General features: G+C 49.8%; 2 protein-coding genes across 4 annotated transcripts in view; one reads left to right on the forward strand and one right to left on the reverse strand.

The window, feature by feature from the left end:
- The window catches only part of Plod (procollagen lysyl hydroxylase), a 127,324-nt gene that overhangs the window by 72,662 nt on the left and 40,810 nt on the right, over positions 1-13,852 (reverse strand). The window lies entirely within an intron of this gene.
- LOC144120776 (immunoglobulin domain-containing protein oig-4-like) overlaps positions 1-13,852 on the forward strand; it is a 41,750-nt gene that overhangs the window by 19,080 nt on the left and 8,818 nt on the right. Inside the window, exon 2 of the mRNA XM_077653477.1 lies at positions 9,378-9,657. Within this exon, the coding sequence (XP_077509603.1) occupies positions 9,472-9,657 (186 nt within the window). The 5' untranslated portion in view covers positions 9,378-9,471. The remainder of the gene's footprint in view (positions 1-9,377; positions 9,658-13,852) is intronic.

The following is a 13,852-nucleotide window of genomic DNA, read 5'->3' on the forward strand; positions in this document are numbered from 1 at the left end:
TATGAGGCATACTGCGCCATTTCCTTTCCCCAAAAACCAATTATTATTATTATTATTATTATTATTATTATTATTATTATTATTATTATTATTATTATTATTATTATTATTAACAAAAGGGGCACGCCGAGAAAGAGCAGGAAGATTGGCGAGCAAGTCAGACGGCGCTCCTAGGATCAAAGTCGCTCGGAGGCGACAAGAAGCGAATGCTTGCCAGAGCACGTGCGAGCTCGATTTTAATTAGCAGTTTCGGAGAGGCGATTTTAATCAGCGACAACAATTAGCAGTTTCAGAAAGGCGGTATCGGGCCATGGGCTGAGCGACGATTAGTATCCGCCAAAAACTGGCACAAAAAAGACCGGCGGGCGCCAAGGTGTGTGAGCGCAATTTTTTTTTTCTCTCTCTAGCTTTCAAGCTTAACGTCGACTGCAAAACTAACGACTGTGGGGTCCGAGAAGCGCGGCATATTCGATTAAAGAGGCGCGCAAACGATCTAGCACCAAGATTAACGTTCACAGCCGCGCCGCAAGTCTTATTAAAGCCGCAATGCACGTTGACCAATTAAGGGAAGTCAAGAGAAGAAGGAGCACAACCATCAATTAGTACAAAAAAAAAGAACCGTAGAGCGCAGTAACGATCTTGGCAGAGACTAACTGCGCTCCCAGCAACGAAGCCGGGCGCAATAATCAAGCACGAGCTCGCCAGCAATTGCGAAACATCCCCAGCTCTTTAGCTTTTCTATGACTGCCTCCTCACTGCACACACTCGGAGCTTTGCGCAATGTTTTCGGCGTCGTTGCGAAAGACAAGTCTGCTGTACGTGTACTTTGTCGGCTCATTTCCATTTGCAACTTTGTACTTGTAGATAAAGGCGGCGGCAACATTGGAGTAAATGTACATGGTGTGACAGTTTCTTGTGTACAGCTCTTGCAAACGCTGCTCTTCTCATGTTTAACGGCATATAGCCGAGGGGAAAGAAGCTGCTGAAAAACCAGAATAAGGTATACACTTCGCGGGATATTGCGATCGCACGAACAGCCGTGTAATTTTGTCGGACCTTCCTCGACCATTCCAATTCGACTAATTTTACGAGGAACTGCTGCCCGGACACTGACACAAGCACCGCTCACGCTCCAGAGGCTGAGATAGATAAACTACCAGTGCGACGTGTTAGCGCTGGCACAAAATTGCGCGCGAAGAGTTAAGAAAAAGGTATGAGGCCGAAACAGGGGCTGAAGCCATCTGACCCCACCGCCCCCAACTCAAAAAAAAAAAAGAGGGCGGTTCGTCACGCCGGCAACCTTCAGTGCGGCAATGTGTCGAAATTCGGCAGCCAATCTTTCCTGGGGTCCTCACTATTTGTTTTAACAGCCGTTACAATAACCTCTTCTGTCGAAGCTGGCCGTGACCGGCGGTCGTTTCGGCCGAGGCGGCGGGATGACCAGACACAGCGAGGTACCGGGAAAGGTAACCGGGATGCCGCCACCAAAAAAAGAAAAAGAAAGGGAGAGAAAGGAAAAAACGAAGGCGGGGCAGAGACAAGAGAGAAGACACGCGATAATTGCCGGCAAAAATCGGCCCGCGAAACGGCGGCGGCGGCCTCGTCCGGCGCTTCGAGCGCCGGCGGGCCAATGGGCAGCCCGCGATCAATGCAGCGAGCGGGTGTGTATGCGTTTGTGTGCGTGTGTGCCCCGGAGAAGACTCACGGGGGCGATCGAACACTGCGAACTGCTCTGAAGGGGGCGGGGAGACGACCACGACTAGGAAGAGGATGGGGGAAGAGGAGGGAACGCCAAGAGCCAGCCCCGCTGCTGTGGGGGTGGCAGCCGAGGCGGACGCCAAATATCGTTTGCCCCCTCTGCGCCGCCCGGGCTGACAGGCAGGTTGCGAAAGGAGTTCTTCTTCTCCCCGCGCAAGTCTATATATCGGAGATAAAGACGGGGCCGAGGACGGGGAACGAGCGGGAGAGATACTATATACCGGGCCGGCCGCAAGGATTCGAGCTGACGGCCCGGCCGCAATTACGCAGCCACCGAAATGACAGCTCGGGTCCGCTCTCTCGCGCAGAGCTTCCCTGACGTGGTATAGACTCTATCAGGAGTCAGGAGGGACCCCTATCAGCAGTCAGTGCACCGCGCTGGCCAGGGATAAGCGAGTCGCAGCGTCTGTGCGCCCGACCCGTACGATGAAATGAGAGAGAAAAGAAGAAAAAAAAAAACCTCAAGACATCAGGAGAGTGACCTATAGCTTCCGAGTGCAGCCATTGAAATTCCACGCAAACGAAGCTGCGGTTAAACGAACACCCGCCGCGGTGGTTCAGTGGTTAGGGGGCTCGGCTACTGATCCGGAGTTCCCGGGTTCGAAGCCGACCGCTGCGGCTGCGTTTTTCTGGAGGCAAAACGCCAAGGCAACCGTGTGCTGTGCGATGTCAGTGCACGTTAAAGATCCCCAGGTGGTCGAAATTATTCCGGAGCCCTCCACTACGGCACCTCTTTCATCCTTTCTTCTTTCGCTCCCTCCTTTATCCCTTCCCTAACGGCGCGGTTCAGGTGTCCAACGATATTTGAGACAGATACTGCGCCATTTACTTCCCCCAAAACCAATTATTATTATTATTATTATTATTATTATTATTATTATTATTATTATTATTATTATTATTATTAATAAACGAACGCAAGGTCAGTAGAGAAGCGATGAAAAGAATCGAAAGGGCGTTCACGTGATGCTACGTTTTCGCGTCTGCCTTTAAGGGCTAAAGCTGCGTAACGGGGTCGCTGTGATGGCGATTTGCAAGTTGATAAAGTTAATGCAACTCATTAAGCAACAGGTCCCACGACCCATTTGCTATTAAAGGGTCGAAAAGGGTCGCCATTTCATGCGTACGGTGACCATGAGACCTGCCATGAAGATCGCTAGGCAGGGTACCTGTGTACGGCGCTGCTCTTATGCCTACGTCATGCCTCAGGGCCCCGTAATCCTACACGGCGAAAAATTTACCTGCCGTCCCATTTCTACGCCCGACCCGTTCTGATAACAAAAGTGTTTCACCATGCACTCAGTTACTTCGTGGAGACGCCCCCTGACGATGCGGAGCGATATGAAGCATAATGATAAGGAAGTGACACCGCAGTGCTAAAAGCGAGAGAACAGTGAAGCCGGACGTCCGACAGCCCTTCCCCCCCCCCCCTTTTTTTTTAATTCTAAACAACAGAGAACTCGACTTCGGTGCAACAATCGCGTGTTATCCATTTTTCCTGCGATACCTGCTAGCAACTTGAGCGGCGCGAGACCCTTTGTGTTACGACGGGAAAGAATGCACCTTTGTTGGCCACTCCAACCAAAAAAAAAAAGGAGTAAGCAGCAGAAAGCTCGTAGTAGCCAGATTATCATCATCACCCGCACCACCACAATTTCCATCGTCATCAACACCACCTTCATCGTCAGTATCAGCCAGCGCTGCGCCGCCAGGCTACTTCCACTACAGTATAAAGGCACACCTCCTTTTGATCTTCAATAAGCCGAGTCTTGCGCCAGACGGGGCCATCATATACTAGAAAAATTCGTAATATATATGGCTTGCCTCCACTGCAAACTTCTTCGTTTTCCTTTACATGGAATCAACCCTGTTACCTCAACAAAGCACCGATTAACTTCCCCGCAGTGCGTCTACACAAGCCTATACCATCGACCCTACCTTCAGGCGCCTTCACGGGGCCTGCGGACAACGAAACGAGCTGGTGGGTCAGAGAACGGCAAACTGAGAACAGCACAGCGCGGCCAAGGCGCATCGAATAACGGGAAAAAAAAAAGAAACCGAAGCCTCTTTGCTGGAAACCAAAGCACTCGAAATTGGCGCCTACGGCGGCGGGCTTCCAGACGCAATGACCGCTTGACCAAGTAAAACCCAGGGTCAGATAAAGCGCCTCTTTCCGTGCTCGGAAGGTCGCAGTTGCCACAACTCACCACATAAGCGTCAGAGCCCTTCACGGTGTCGGGCACACGGCCCTTCGATCTCACTTCAATCAATACAGGAAGGGTAAAAAAAAAACCGCGGAGGAAGAAACAGAGAATGACAGAGGAGAGGGCCACGGACAGGGTCGTTTTCTTTCGACATCCTCTGCCCTCAATTTGCGTGCACAGTACGCAACACCAACAGTTTCACAGATCAAAGAACAAAGAACACGAAGCGTGTCCCAAGCGCCTAAGCCAGCAGCACAAGAAGAGGGGTCGAGGCGTCAACGAAAGCCCCCGGGCGCCGGGGGGTATGTATAGAGAGGCGTTATGAAAACAAGCCTGCTCTTGTGTTTCGCGCAGCGAGGATAAAACTTTCAAGCCGTGCAACAAACCGCGTGTGCAGCTGACAAGCGAGAGAGTTAAGCGTCGAAGGAAAACAACAACCAATCAGCGAAGAAAAAAAAAAGTAGGAAACTCGACAACGCGCATTCAGAAACACAAAGCGGGTCGGAAGCACGCAATGCCTGGGATGCTGCAAAGTACTGAACAGTCTTGAGCAGTGCGCTGCTTTGGCGCTCAAGGGCAGCGCGATACAAAGGCTCCTCCATCTCTCTCGCCTCTTCCCCTTTATTTTCTTAATATCCCACCGTTCCCCAGGCTCCCATCCGCAGAGCTCGACAAAAATACAAACAAACAAAAAAACAAAGGGAGTGAAATCCAAGCAATCCCGACGTTCGTCCGGTATTGTCCGCTTTCAGGTTTCCCTGCTTTCAACAGATGCTACTGCGCCCAAACGCCGCCGCTGCATAACTGCGCATTGCATAAAGAGTCAGCGCCTTAACAAAGGACGAAAGAATTTCAATTACACGAGACGCATTGAGCTAACGCTGATCGCCGAGGAAAAAGACAAATAAAAAATCCCCCTTTTCGGAAGGAGGGGGCGTTTCGGTAACTACGAATGCGAAGCGCTTCTGGATGGGGGTTATTTAACCGCCGTCGTCTTAAGGGGTCGATTCAATCTAGCGTGACAAAAACGATCGTTCCGAAATGACAAAAGGATTCTTTATTGCCCACCCTTCACGTATTAATGTCGCGTTTTGCTTCACTTCTTTTCTTTTTTCCTTTTTGTGGCACAGTGTGCTGTCTTCGACACACACACACACACACACACACACACACACACACACACACACACACACACACACACACACACACACACACACACACACACACACACACACACACACACACACACACACACACACACACACACACACACACACACACACACACACACACACACACACACCTACTACCTTACCGAGCTACCGCCTTGCCAAGTTTTGTAAAGCAACTTGCCACCAACGGTCAACTATGCTATCCCCAGAAGTCAGCAAGACACGGTCACGCTCCAAGACTACGATTTCCCCTTCATAACTCAGCGTGAACTTTACGCCTTGCCACCAACTTCTCGACGACGTTTTGACGCAATGCCTCGGACGCACTGCATATATTCTGGTTCGTTGGTCGCGCCCTCCTTGCCGGTAGCTATTTCTTCCGATTACACGCCCCAAACCAAAGCGTTAAAACCCAAAACAAAGCGTTAAAACTTTCATGGGCGTATGATCAGCGTCAAGAGCATCTTCAGAAAAACGAACCTGCACTTTGCACAACCTGTTACTGAGTTGCTAAACTGCGCCGCCGCTGAACGACTTCCAGTAAACTGTTCGCTACAATGGCGCCCTTATTAAAGTACTTCGACGAGTTTGCAGTCGCGTCGTCAGGACGCTTCCTACGCACGCTTTTTTTTTTCCCCCGGTGTGAGCAAGTTGTCTTACTTAGAGACACCGGCAAGGTGCTTTTAGAAATCCTCCTGGAAACGTGCGCACCACAGGCTTCACCGACAAGCACATGTGCGATGCGCGGTGCACCCTTTACAGGGGCAAAAAAACCTGTTCAACCGAACTGCATCCACACCCGCCCACCTGCTCAAAAGCGCCACACAAAGACAGGAACGCACGCATTTCTCAGCTTAAGCTGAACCGCCCAGTAACGAAGAAACAGCGTTCTCAATTTAGTCCCTAGCCCACAAGGGAAACCACGGAGCATGGCGTCCATGGTGCCTTTCACATCGCAGCGGAGTAGGACGACGTTGCTTTTTTGTATGCATGCTCGTCTCGTTAGGAACGGTGCGCCCCCCCCCCGCCCCCCCCCCCCCCCCGCCGGGAATTCGCAATGCGGTCTTTTGAAGAACAGTTAAGCAATTTAGAATCAGTGGTTGTCTCAACAGTCAAATCTCCCGTTTTCTCCACCGACATATCTTGCGTTTCCTTAGTCCTAATCTTCGCCACTCTTTGTCCGCCCTCTCTTCCTTTCTAAATGGCCTTATCGTCTGTCCAGCTTCAAGGACGACACTTCTCCACTAATTCCTCTTTCCCACTGTACCTGGAAAAAACAACGCCTTCGTGCTAGAAGGGAGAGAAAGACCGCGATAACACCAGTCGCTTAAAAAGCAAACTACCAGAATAGAAGTGTTCTAGCGCTGTAAGCCTGAGCCGCGTCACGCCAGTAATAGTTTGAAAACTTGGAAACTAACTTGCCGTATTTGAAAGCATACAGACGCAAAGCTGGAAACTTTCACCGTCACAACTGCTCCCGAACATATTTGCTGTCGCGCAGGTTACGCATCCTTCGCTATGCGAACCAATCCAGTAGAAATCCAAAGATATGTCAGTAGCCATCACACGGAAAGCCTGACGCCTAGGTGCAAGCGAAAAGTATAAACATAGCGTTGTATTATATGAGACGTAGAGGCGACAGCCGAATTTCCAGTCTGGCAGAAGAAAAAAAAAGAAAAAAGCTGTTCGTCGCCTCCCACAAATCTCTTTTGCACAGGCTTGCGCACGCTCGGGAACAACAAATGGTGCGTGTGCGTGTTCTTCAGGGAAGCTCGCACGATTCGGAAAGCGACGCAGCGATTCTAAGAAAATACGCAGCCACGTTTCACCCAACAACTCAGCTATCCAATCACTTTGCTAAAAAAAAAGAGAAAAGGTAAAAAAGAAATAAAAATGCACATATCGCGGCCGACTCAGTCAAGAACAAAGCCTTCCTCCCATTCACTCTTCCCCTCTTTCATCCCTTTCGTTCGCTTTTTTTTCTCTCTCGCTCAAAGCGCAGAGCCTTCGGCTGAACGCCGGCACCGCCTAAGTGTTATAGAGACGGAACTCTCAAGTGCTGTCAAAACAAGGCCGGCGCAGGAGAAGAAAGTATCGACGCGGTCCAATAAGAGATCGAGCCGCAAACGTAAAACGCCGCGCGAGAGAGAAATCTCCATTAGTGAGACTGAGAACCCCCTCGGATCGAAGAGGAATTGAAAATAATTGCGCGAAGCGTTGGCCCGATTCGGGCTATCAATCTTCATCCGAGTGGCGCAGCGACACAGAGACGAGGATTGGTCGCGCGCTGTGCACCGCTCAAAGCGAGCGGCAACCGCCAATGTTCTACGGGTGGGGGCTTATCTTTATCCGTTGAAGATGATGCCGGCTTGAATAGACAAACTGGCAGCTCTGTGGCATTTATCTGAAGATGTAGCACAACCTCTAGAAGCGTTCTAGCGAAAAATAAACAAAAAGAAAGGAAGCGGCGAAACTACAGGGTAAGTAACACGGGCCCTAAGCTAGTCCTTCACTAAAACGGAAGAGATGAGGTATACCTGTTATGACCGCTTACGAGAAATAAACAGGCGATGCTTCTGCGAGAAGTACACGCATGTCTACGAAAAGAGTCGATGACAATGAGTGCAATCAAAAAGTGAAGACTGTATATTCTTTTTAAAGAGGAGAAATTGATGTGTATGATACAACTCAAGAACGAAGCGCCAAATGGCCCTCAAAGGAGCCCCTCCAGCCAACTCCAGTCAATGGCGTCGACCGATTCTGCCCCTTGGCCGATCCTCTTGGATCTGCTAGTGTGAAATCGCAGGAACCGGAAGATGGATGGGGAATAGCCATTGCTAAACCGGATTGACCGCGGCGTCATGCAGATCGGTCGACGTCATTGGCTGGAGGGCCTCCTTTACAGGGCATCTGCCGCTGCGTTCTTGAGTTGCATCCGAAGAAAAAAGTGTCAGAGGAGTTCTCAGCTACTGACAATTCCCGCTACGGTATTCTTGTAGATATTGTGAGCGCACGTTAAAAAAGAAAAAGAAAAGGAACGAACACAGCCAAGTTCACCCGCGTCCTGGTGTTCATGAGCAGTGCGATTTTCAGCAAGAAATAAATAAACAAAAATTTACCCCGCCGTTTGAATCGCACCACGTTCCGGTGCGAGTTGAATCCGGCAAGTCGCAGCTCTCTGTCACGGAATCTCCCCTCAATCAGCTCAAATGGCGAAATGTTGGCATTAAAAATAAAAATAGCTGATTTTTCACACTCCCTCAGTCGAAGAAGACGCAGGGATTACATCACGTTACAATCCTGTAAAAGGATTGATCGAGGTTATCTGCACGTAACAATTTTGTCCAGGCTGCACTTGGGCATGGTTAACTCAGGCACCGGCACAATCTTTCGAGCAATGAGCGATTCAATTAATTTATCAAACAAGGTAGACACCCTGTTTAGGTAAGCAAAAAAAAGGGGGACCAAAAAGGGAAATGGGAGTGGTTGACCGTTTCTAGAAGCCGAATCTCGTGGACGAGCCCGGTCTGCCCTCTTAATCCCTTAAAACTGTCCAGTTGACGTTTAACACCGCTAGCATGAGCGCCATCTCTTGCCAAAGAAGAACACCTGATGCTGGAAGCGCGTCGTCGCAGGTGCCGCAGTGCGATTGCTGTTCCGACAATAGAGAGTTTTGATTTCACGTACGTAGAGCCTTCACAGGTGACCAGTGCGCATGCGCACATCGCAAAGGGTATGCGCGAGTGTCACGTGCGTACGTGAGATTCGGATTTTTACGTTGCGGTCTTTGCGTTGCTTGCGTACGTAGCGTCGACAAACATGGCGGCGCCCTGCCCGCCGCTTCACAGCGATAACAGCTTCGTCGCTAATCCCTCGACGCGATGTCTTGTTCTAAACTGTTGTATTCGCCTTCGATTTGTCCATTCTTACCCTCGCATAACGTTTCAAGCGACAAATAGCTTTTGTTTTTTCAGATATAAAGGCGATTTCGCAGCTGTTAAGCCTAACGAAGCAACGCTCCGACGCAGTTCGACTGGCTTCGCGTTGACTCGTCTTGTCTTAGAGTGGCTTCAGCAGTGTCTGCATCTCTCAGTAGATGGCGCTAGGAAAAACCGCGCAGCGTCTGTCGGGTACGTGCAACTAAAAGGGTTTGAAGCGACATGCGCGTATGCTGTGTAGACTTCTCACGTCTGCGTACGTGAACTCGGTACGTACGTGTAACTAAAACTCCCTAATGACGCAGGCGGTTCGGCGGCGGAGTGCAGCCCTTGCACTGCACCACTCGCCACCAGTAGGAGCGGCAGCAGCAGAGGGGGGCAAGGGAGAAGACAGAAGCCATGTCGTCGCGGCTCCTGGCGTGCTGGCTGGCCCTGGCGGTGGCGCTGACGCTGCTGCTGTCCGAGGCGCAGGGCGCCAAAGGCCGCGGAGGCAAGCGGGGCCGCGGCCGCATGCGCTCCTCCGGCTCGGCGAGGTACATCTTCTACACGCACCCCAAGCGAAAGGAGTACTACGACAACCCAAACGTGAGGATGCAGTACTTCTCGCTGCGCCCACTCTGTCCATGTGTCGAGCGAAGACGTTTCGGGCGTCAAAAACACGGAAGCCACATGCGAGCGAGGCTTAATAATTATAATAATTGGTTTGGCTGAAAGGAAATGGCGCAGTACCTGGCTCACATATCGGCGGACACCTGAACCGCGCCGTAAGGGAAGGGATAAAGGAGGGAGTGAAGAAAGGAAGAGAGAGGTGCCCTAGTGGAGGGCTCCGGAATAATTTCGACCACCGAGGGATCTTAAACGTGCACTGATATCGCACAGCACACGGGCGGCTTAGCGTTTTTCCTCCATAAAAACGCAGCGAGGGTTCCTTAGTAGTGGTTTTCGTGAAGACGTCCCGTAACAAGCCGCCTATTAAGCAATCGAGTTGCGCCAAATGTTTAATATGACAGTATCGTGAAATCAACACCATATACAGTTGAACCTCGTTATAACGAATCTGAAGGGGTCTTGCGATTAGTTCGCTATAGCCGTAGCTTCATTATAGCCAGTGTTGGCCAAGCTTCCAACGGGAATCGTCGTTCTTTCGTTATACCCATTAATTCATTCCGTTATAACCGTTCCGTTTCTTATAACGGGTTCGAATGTATACACTCGAAAAGGCCTCAGTGCATGGAGAGAAATGCGAGGAAAAACACGGATTCAATTCAATCACGCACACAATCGATCTGCCGAGCTAATAAGAGGGATTGCTGGGATAGAACGACAGGGATTTGGGGACAATGCGCGAACACGCTAAGATGCACAGCATGAGTGTGAGCAAGTGACAGTCCTCTCTTCCCTGAGTGTCTCCTATCTTCCTGGTTTAAATGACCCGGTCGCAGTCGTTACGCGATCAGCGTTTTCAACTCACTGGAATTCTTAGTGTCGACATTGTCTAACCAAAGAAACCAGTCGACACGCAGCCTTGTCGAGGCTTTACTGCCTAGGCCCCCCCTTGAGTAAAGCTGAGATTTGGGCGAGTTGGTAAGCATTCATGGTGGGTGAAAAGCCCAACAAAGGCGGAACAAAGGCAAGACAAGCGCTGACTAGCAACTGAGTTTATTGAAGAACGAAAACTGGTACTATATAGTGAACGTAAACGATAAAATATAAAACAACAGAAAAAAAGCGACAAAAGGGGGTAAACAACCTATGCCATGTGCAAGTCCAGACATTGAATTTCCTTGTCACTTAATGTCACAGAAGGATTGCTGATGCAGCATAAGAACCGCTGTACAAGGAGACAGCAGTGCTGTTCTATCATAAGAACAAGGTGACCTGAGAAATCATGGAAGCATATCACATTCATAATCTAGGAGAAAACTAACTGCATCAGCAATCCTTCTGCGACATTAAGCGACAAAAAAATTCAATATCTGGACTTGCACATGGCATAGGTTGTTTACCCCCTTTTCTTGTTTTTACTGTTGTTTTATATTTTATTGTTTACGTTCACTACATATTACCACTTTTCGTTCACTCAGTTGCTAGTCAGCGCTTGTCTTGCCTTTGTCCCGCCTTTGTTGCGCTGTGCACCCACCATGAATGTAGCCCCCACCACCCCCCCCCACCACACACACACACACACACACACACACACACACACATACACACACAAAATGCGAGCCGAAACGAAACCACAACATGAAGCATGAAGAGAAAGAAAGATAAGCTCGCGTTATCGCTAGACATCAGCATTAAGCTAAACTAACCACATGATTGGTTAAATGTCTAGGGGGGGGGGGGGGGGGGGGGATCCCAGAGCGAATTTTTTTTCAACTACGAAGTTTCTCTGAAAACTGTGCCGCTTTCCTCTGTAGCCGTACGGCCGCGCTGGAGTGGGGGCTAATGAGTAATATTCCCCTATTAGCCGCGTAATGTTTCCCAACGGCTCGGTCGAGTACGAGCTCCTGAATGTCAGAACAACACAAAGCACAGAGTTCCACAATAAGGGCGTCCCTGTCACCAGCGCCGCCCCGAAACTGTCGAAAGGCACTGAGCTCACCGAAAAAACTTTAATACCAGGACTTGCTCTTCGAAAAGGTAAACAAACACGTCACGGTTAGGCGTCAGTAAAAACAGAAAACCAGCGATAAAACATAGCGCTTCCTAAAAAAAAGGATATATAACAAGGAAGATCCGCATATATAACGAACGAAAATCTCGGGCGGAGAAATAAGGACATAATAGGGTCGTCCTGCCTGTCCACCTCGGTCCCGTGCTTTCGTTCGCTGATGCAGAAGAACACACGAGCACTGAAATAAAATGTGACACAGAGTACACCCCGAAGCGCGTTCACTCAGACCCCGGAGAAAAACGTGCATGCGTGAAAGAGAAGTTGTTAAAAAACGAAAGATAAAAAAGAGAGAGAGAGAGAAAGCGAGCCTTTTAACATTTGCGAGCGGCAGCGGCAACACAGAGGAGGGAGAAAAATCATGAAACCCGGATTCACCGAAAGTGGCCGGAATTACGACGTCCCGGCTTCAGTTTTCCGCGCTGATACCCCGAGGCACAGAGCTATATGCGCCTCCTCCGCCGCTGTCATCGCGCCGGGCGCGCGGGTCCGGCTCTCCAAAGAGCAGCCCGCGGCCACTCCAGAAAAGAATAAATAATAAACAAAGAAAAGCGGTACCCAGAGAGAAAAATAAAAATAAAAGGGAGGGAGGACCGAAACACCAGTGAAACGAGGACGACGAAGCAAACAGAAGCGAACTGTCTCATTAGGACCGTACGCCATGGTGGCGGTGCTGCGCGCAGAAAAAACGGCACCTTTTTTTTTTTTGTTACGGCCGCTTCGGTGCCCGGGATATAAAAAAAATACAAAAAGAAAAATACGAGAGACGTTTAGGCATCCCTGTAGGAAAGGAATTACAGAAAAACCCAGAAACCGAAAACAAGCGGCAGAGGCGAGGCTAAGTATACGATCGTTCCCGTAAAACACTACGCCCAGATGTCGCAGCTCGGCAGGAACCATCTTTCACGGAACCCAATGGATGAGGAGGAGGAGGGGAAAGGGTAGAAAATAACGGTAAACAAAATATGCGCTCTCTGTTCCGTTCTCTTTCTGCCGTAAGGGTCACGCCCCCTCCCACCCCACTCTTCCCCCCCACCCCTCGAGAGGCAATCGACGTATATATGGAGGGCCAGGTTCGGCTGACGCCGATGCGAGGAACTATAAAATAAAGGGTGTACAGAGACAAGGACAGACGGAAAAGGAGGTGTCAGGGGAAAGGTTGGGCGTAGTATTGCTACACGACGCGTTATATACGTACATGCGCGCGAAGCCAATCGGGCGTCGCTAAATACCTCCCGCGAAACCCCGAGACGACGAGATCGAGTCTATTTTTTTCCTCTCCCTATGTGCGTGCCCTGGGGTGCACTATTCCGGCCTCCGACGCTATATACCTGAGGACGTAGTCCGGATCCCTGCACGTACGTGGGTCGCCAGCCCCAAGCTAAACGCCGCAAGCACCATTCCTTCGAACCCCCCCCCCCCCCCCCCTTCCTTTCTCCTAACATCTACATTCCTTTTGCAGTGTTGTTTTGTTCCCGTTTGTTCACAACATTCGGCAAGGCACCATTATGAAAACGACGCGACGGTCGGGGAACAGGCAGGTACAAGACTAATGGCACCAGCTTCCAAACGAGGTTGTAACTCGGCGCTCTGAAAAAAATTTAAAAAACTTTTTCTTCGCACATTTTTCACCAGTTAAGTTGCCAGTCAGCAGCGATTAGTCGCCGCGTGCTCTCTGTTTGTGTGTGGTAGAGTGTCATAAGCAGCAATGAGCGCAACTGATGGGTTCAGTATATTTTGCACCACTGAGAGACCTCTCTCACCCAAAACGGGGCTTTCATATGCTAGCAAAGACCAAGACACGAAATGCAGGTGCCGCCGTCTCCGGCAGACTTCGCAAACTAATATGGGTGCGTTTTTTGTTGTTTTCTTTTTGCCTTAGAGCGGATCTCAGAGGCTACGTTATACAGCCATTGACTTGGTGACAACCTGTAGCTTTTTTTTTTTTTTTGTAAAAACGTCACGAGTTTGACTCGCTTGGCGGGAAGATTCTCAAATCCTATTTTATTGGCGATAAATGCGTCTTTTGCTACCGGGCAAACGTCAACGTACCCAGAAGGAGACAACAAATTTTTTTACAATTTTATATTTTATATTTATAGTTCT

This window comes from Amblyomma americanum, chromosome 2 (assembly GCF_052857255.1).
Source record: "Amblyomma americanum isolate KBUSLIRL-KWMA chromosome 2, ASM5285725v1, whole genome shotgun sequence".
Lineage (NCBI taxonomy): Eukaryota > Metazoa > Arthropoda > Arachnida > Ixodida > Ixodidae > Amblyomma > Amblyomma americanum.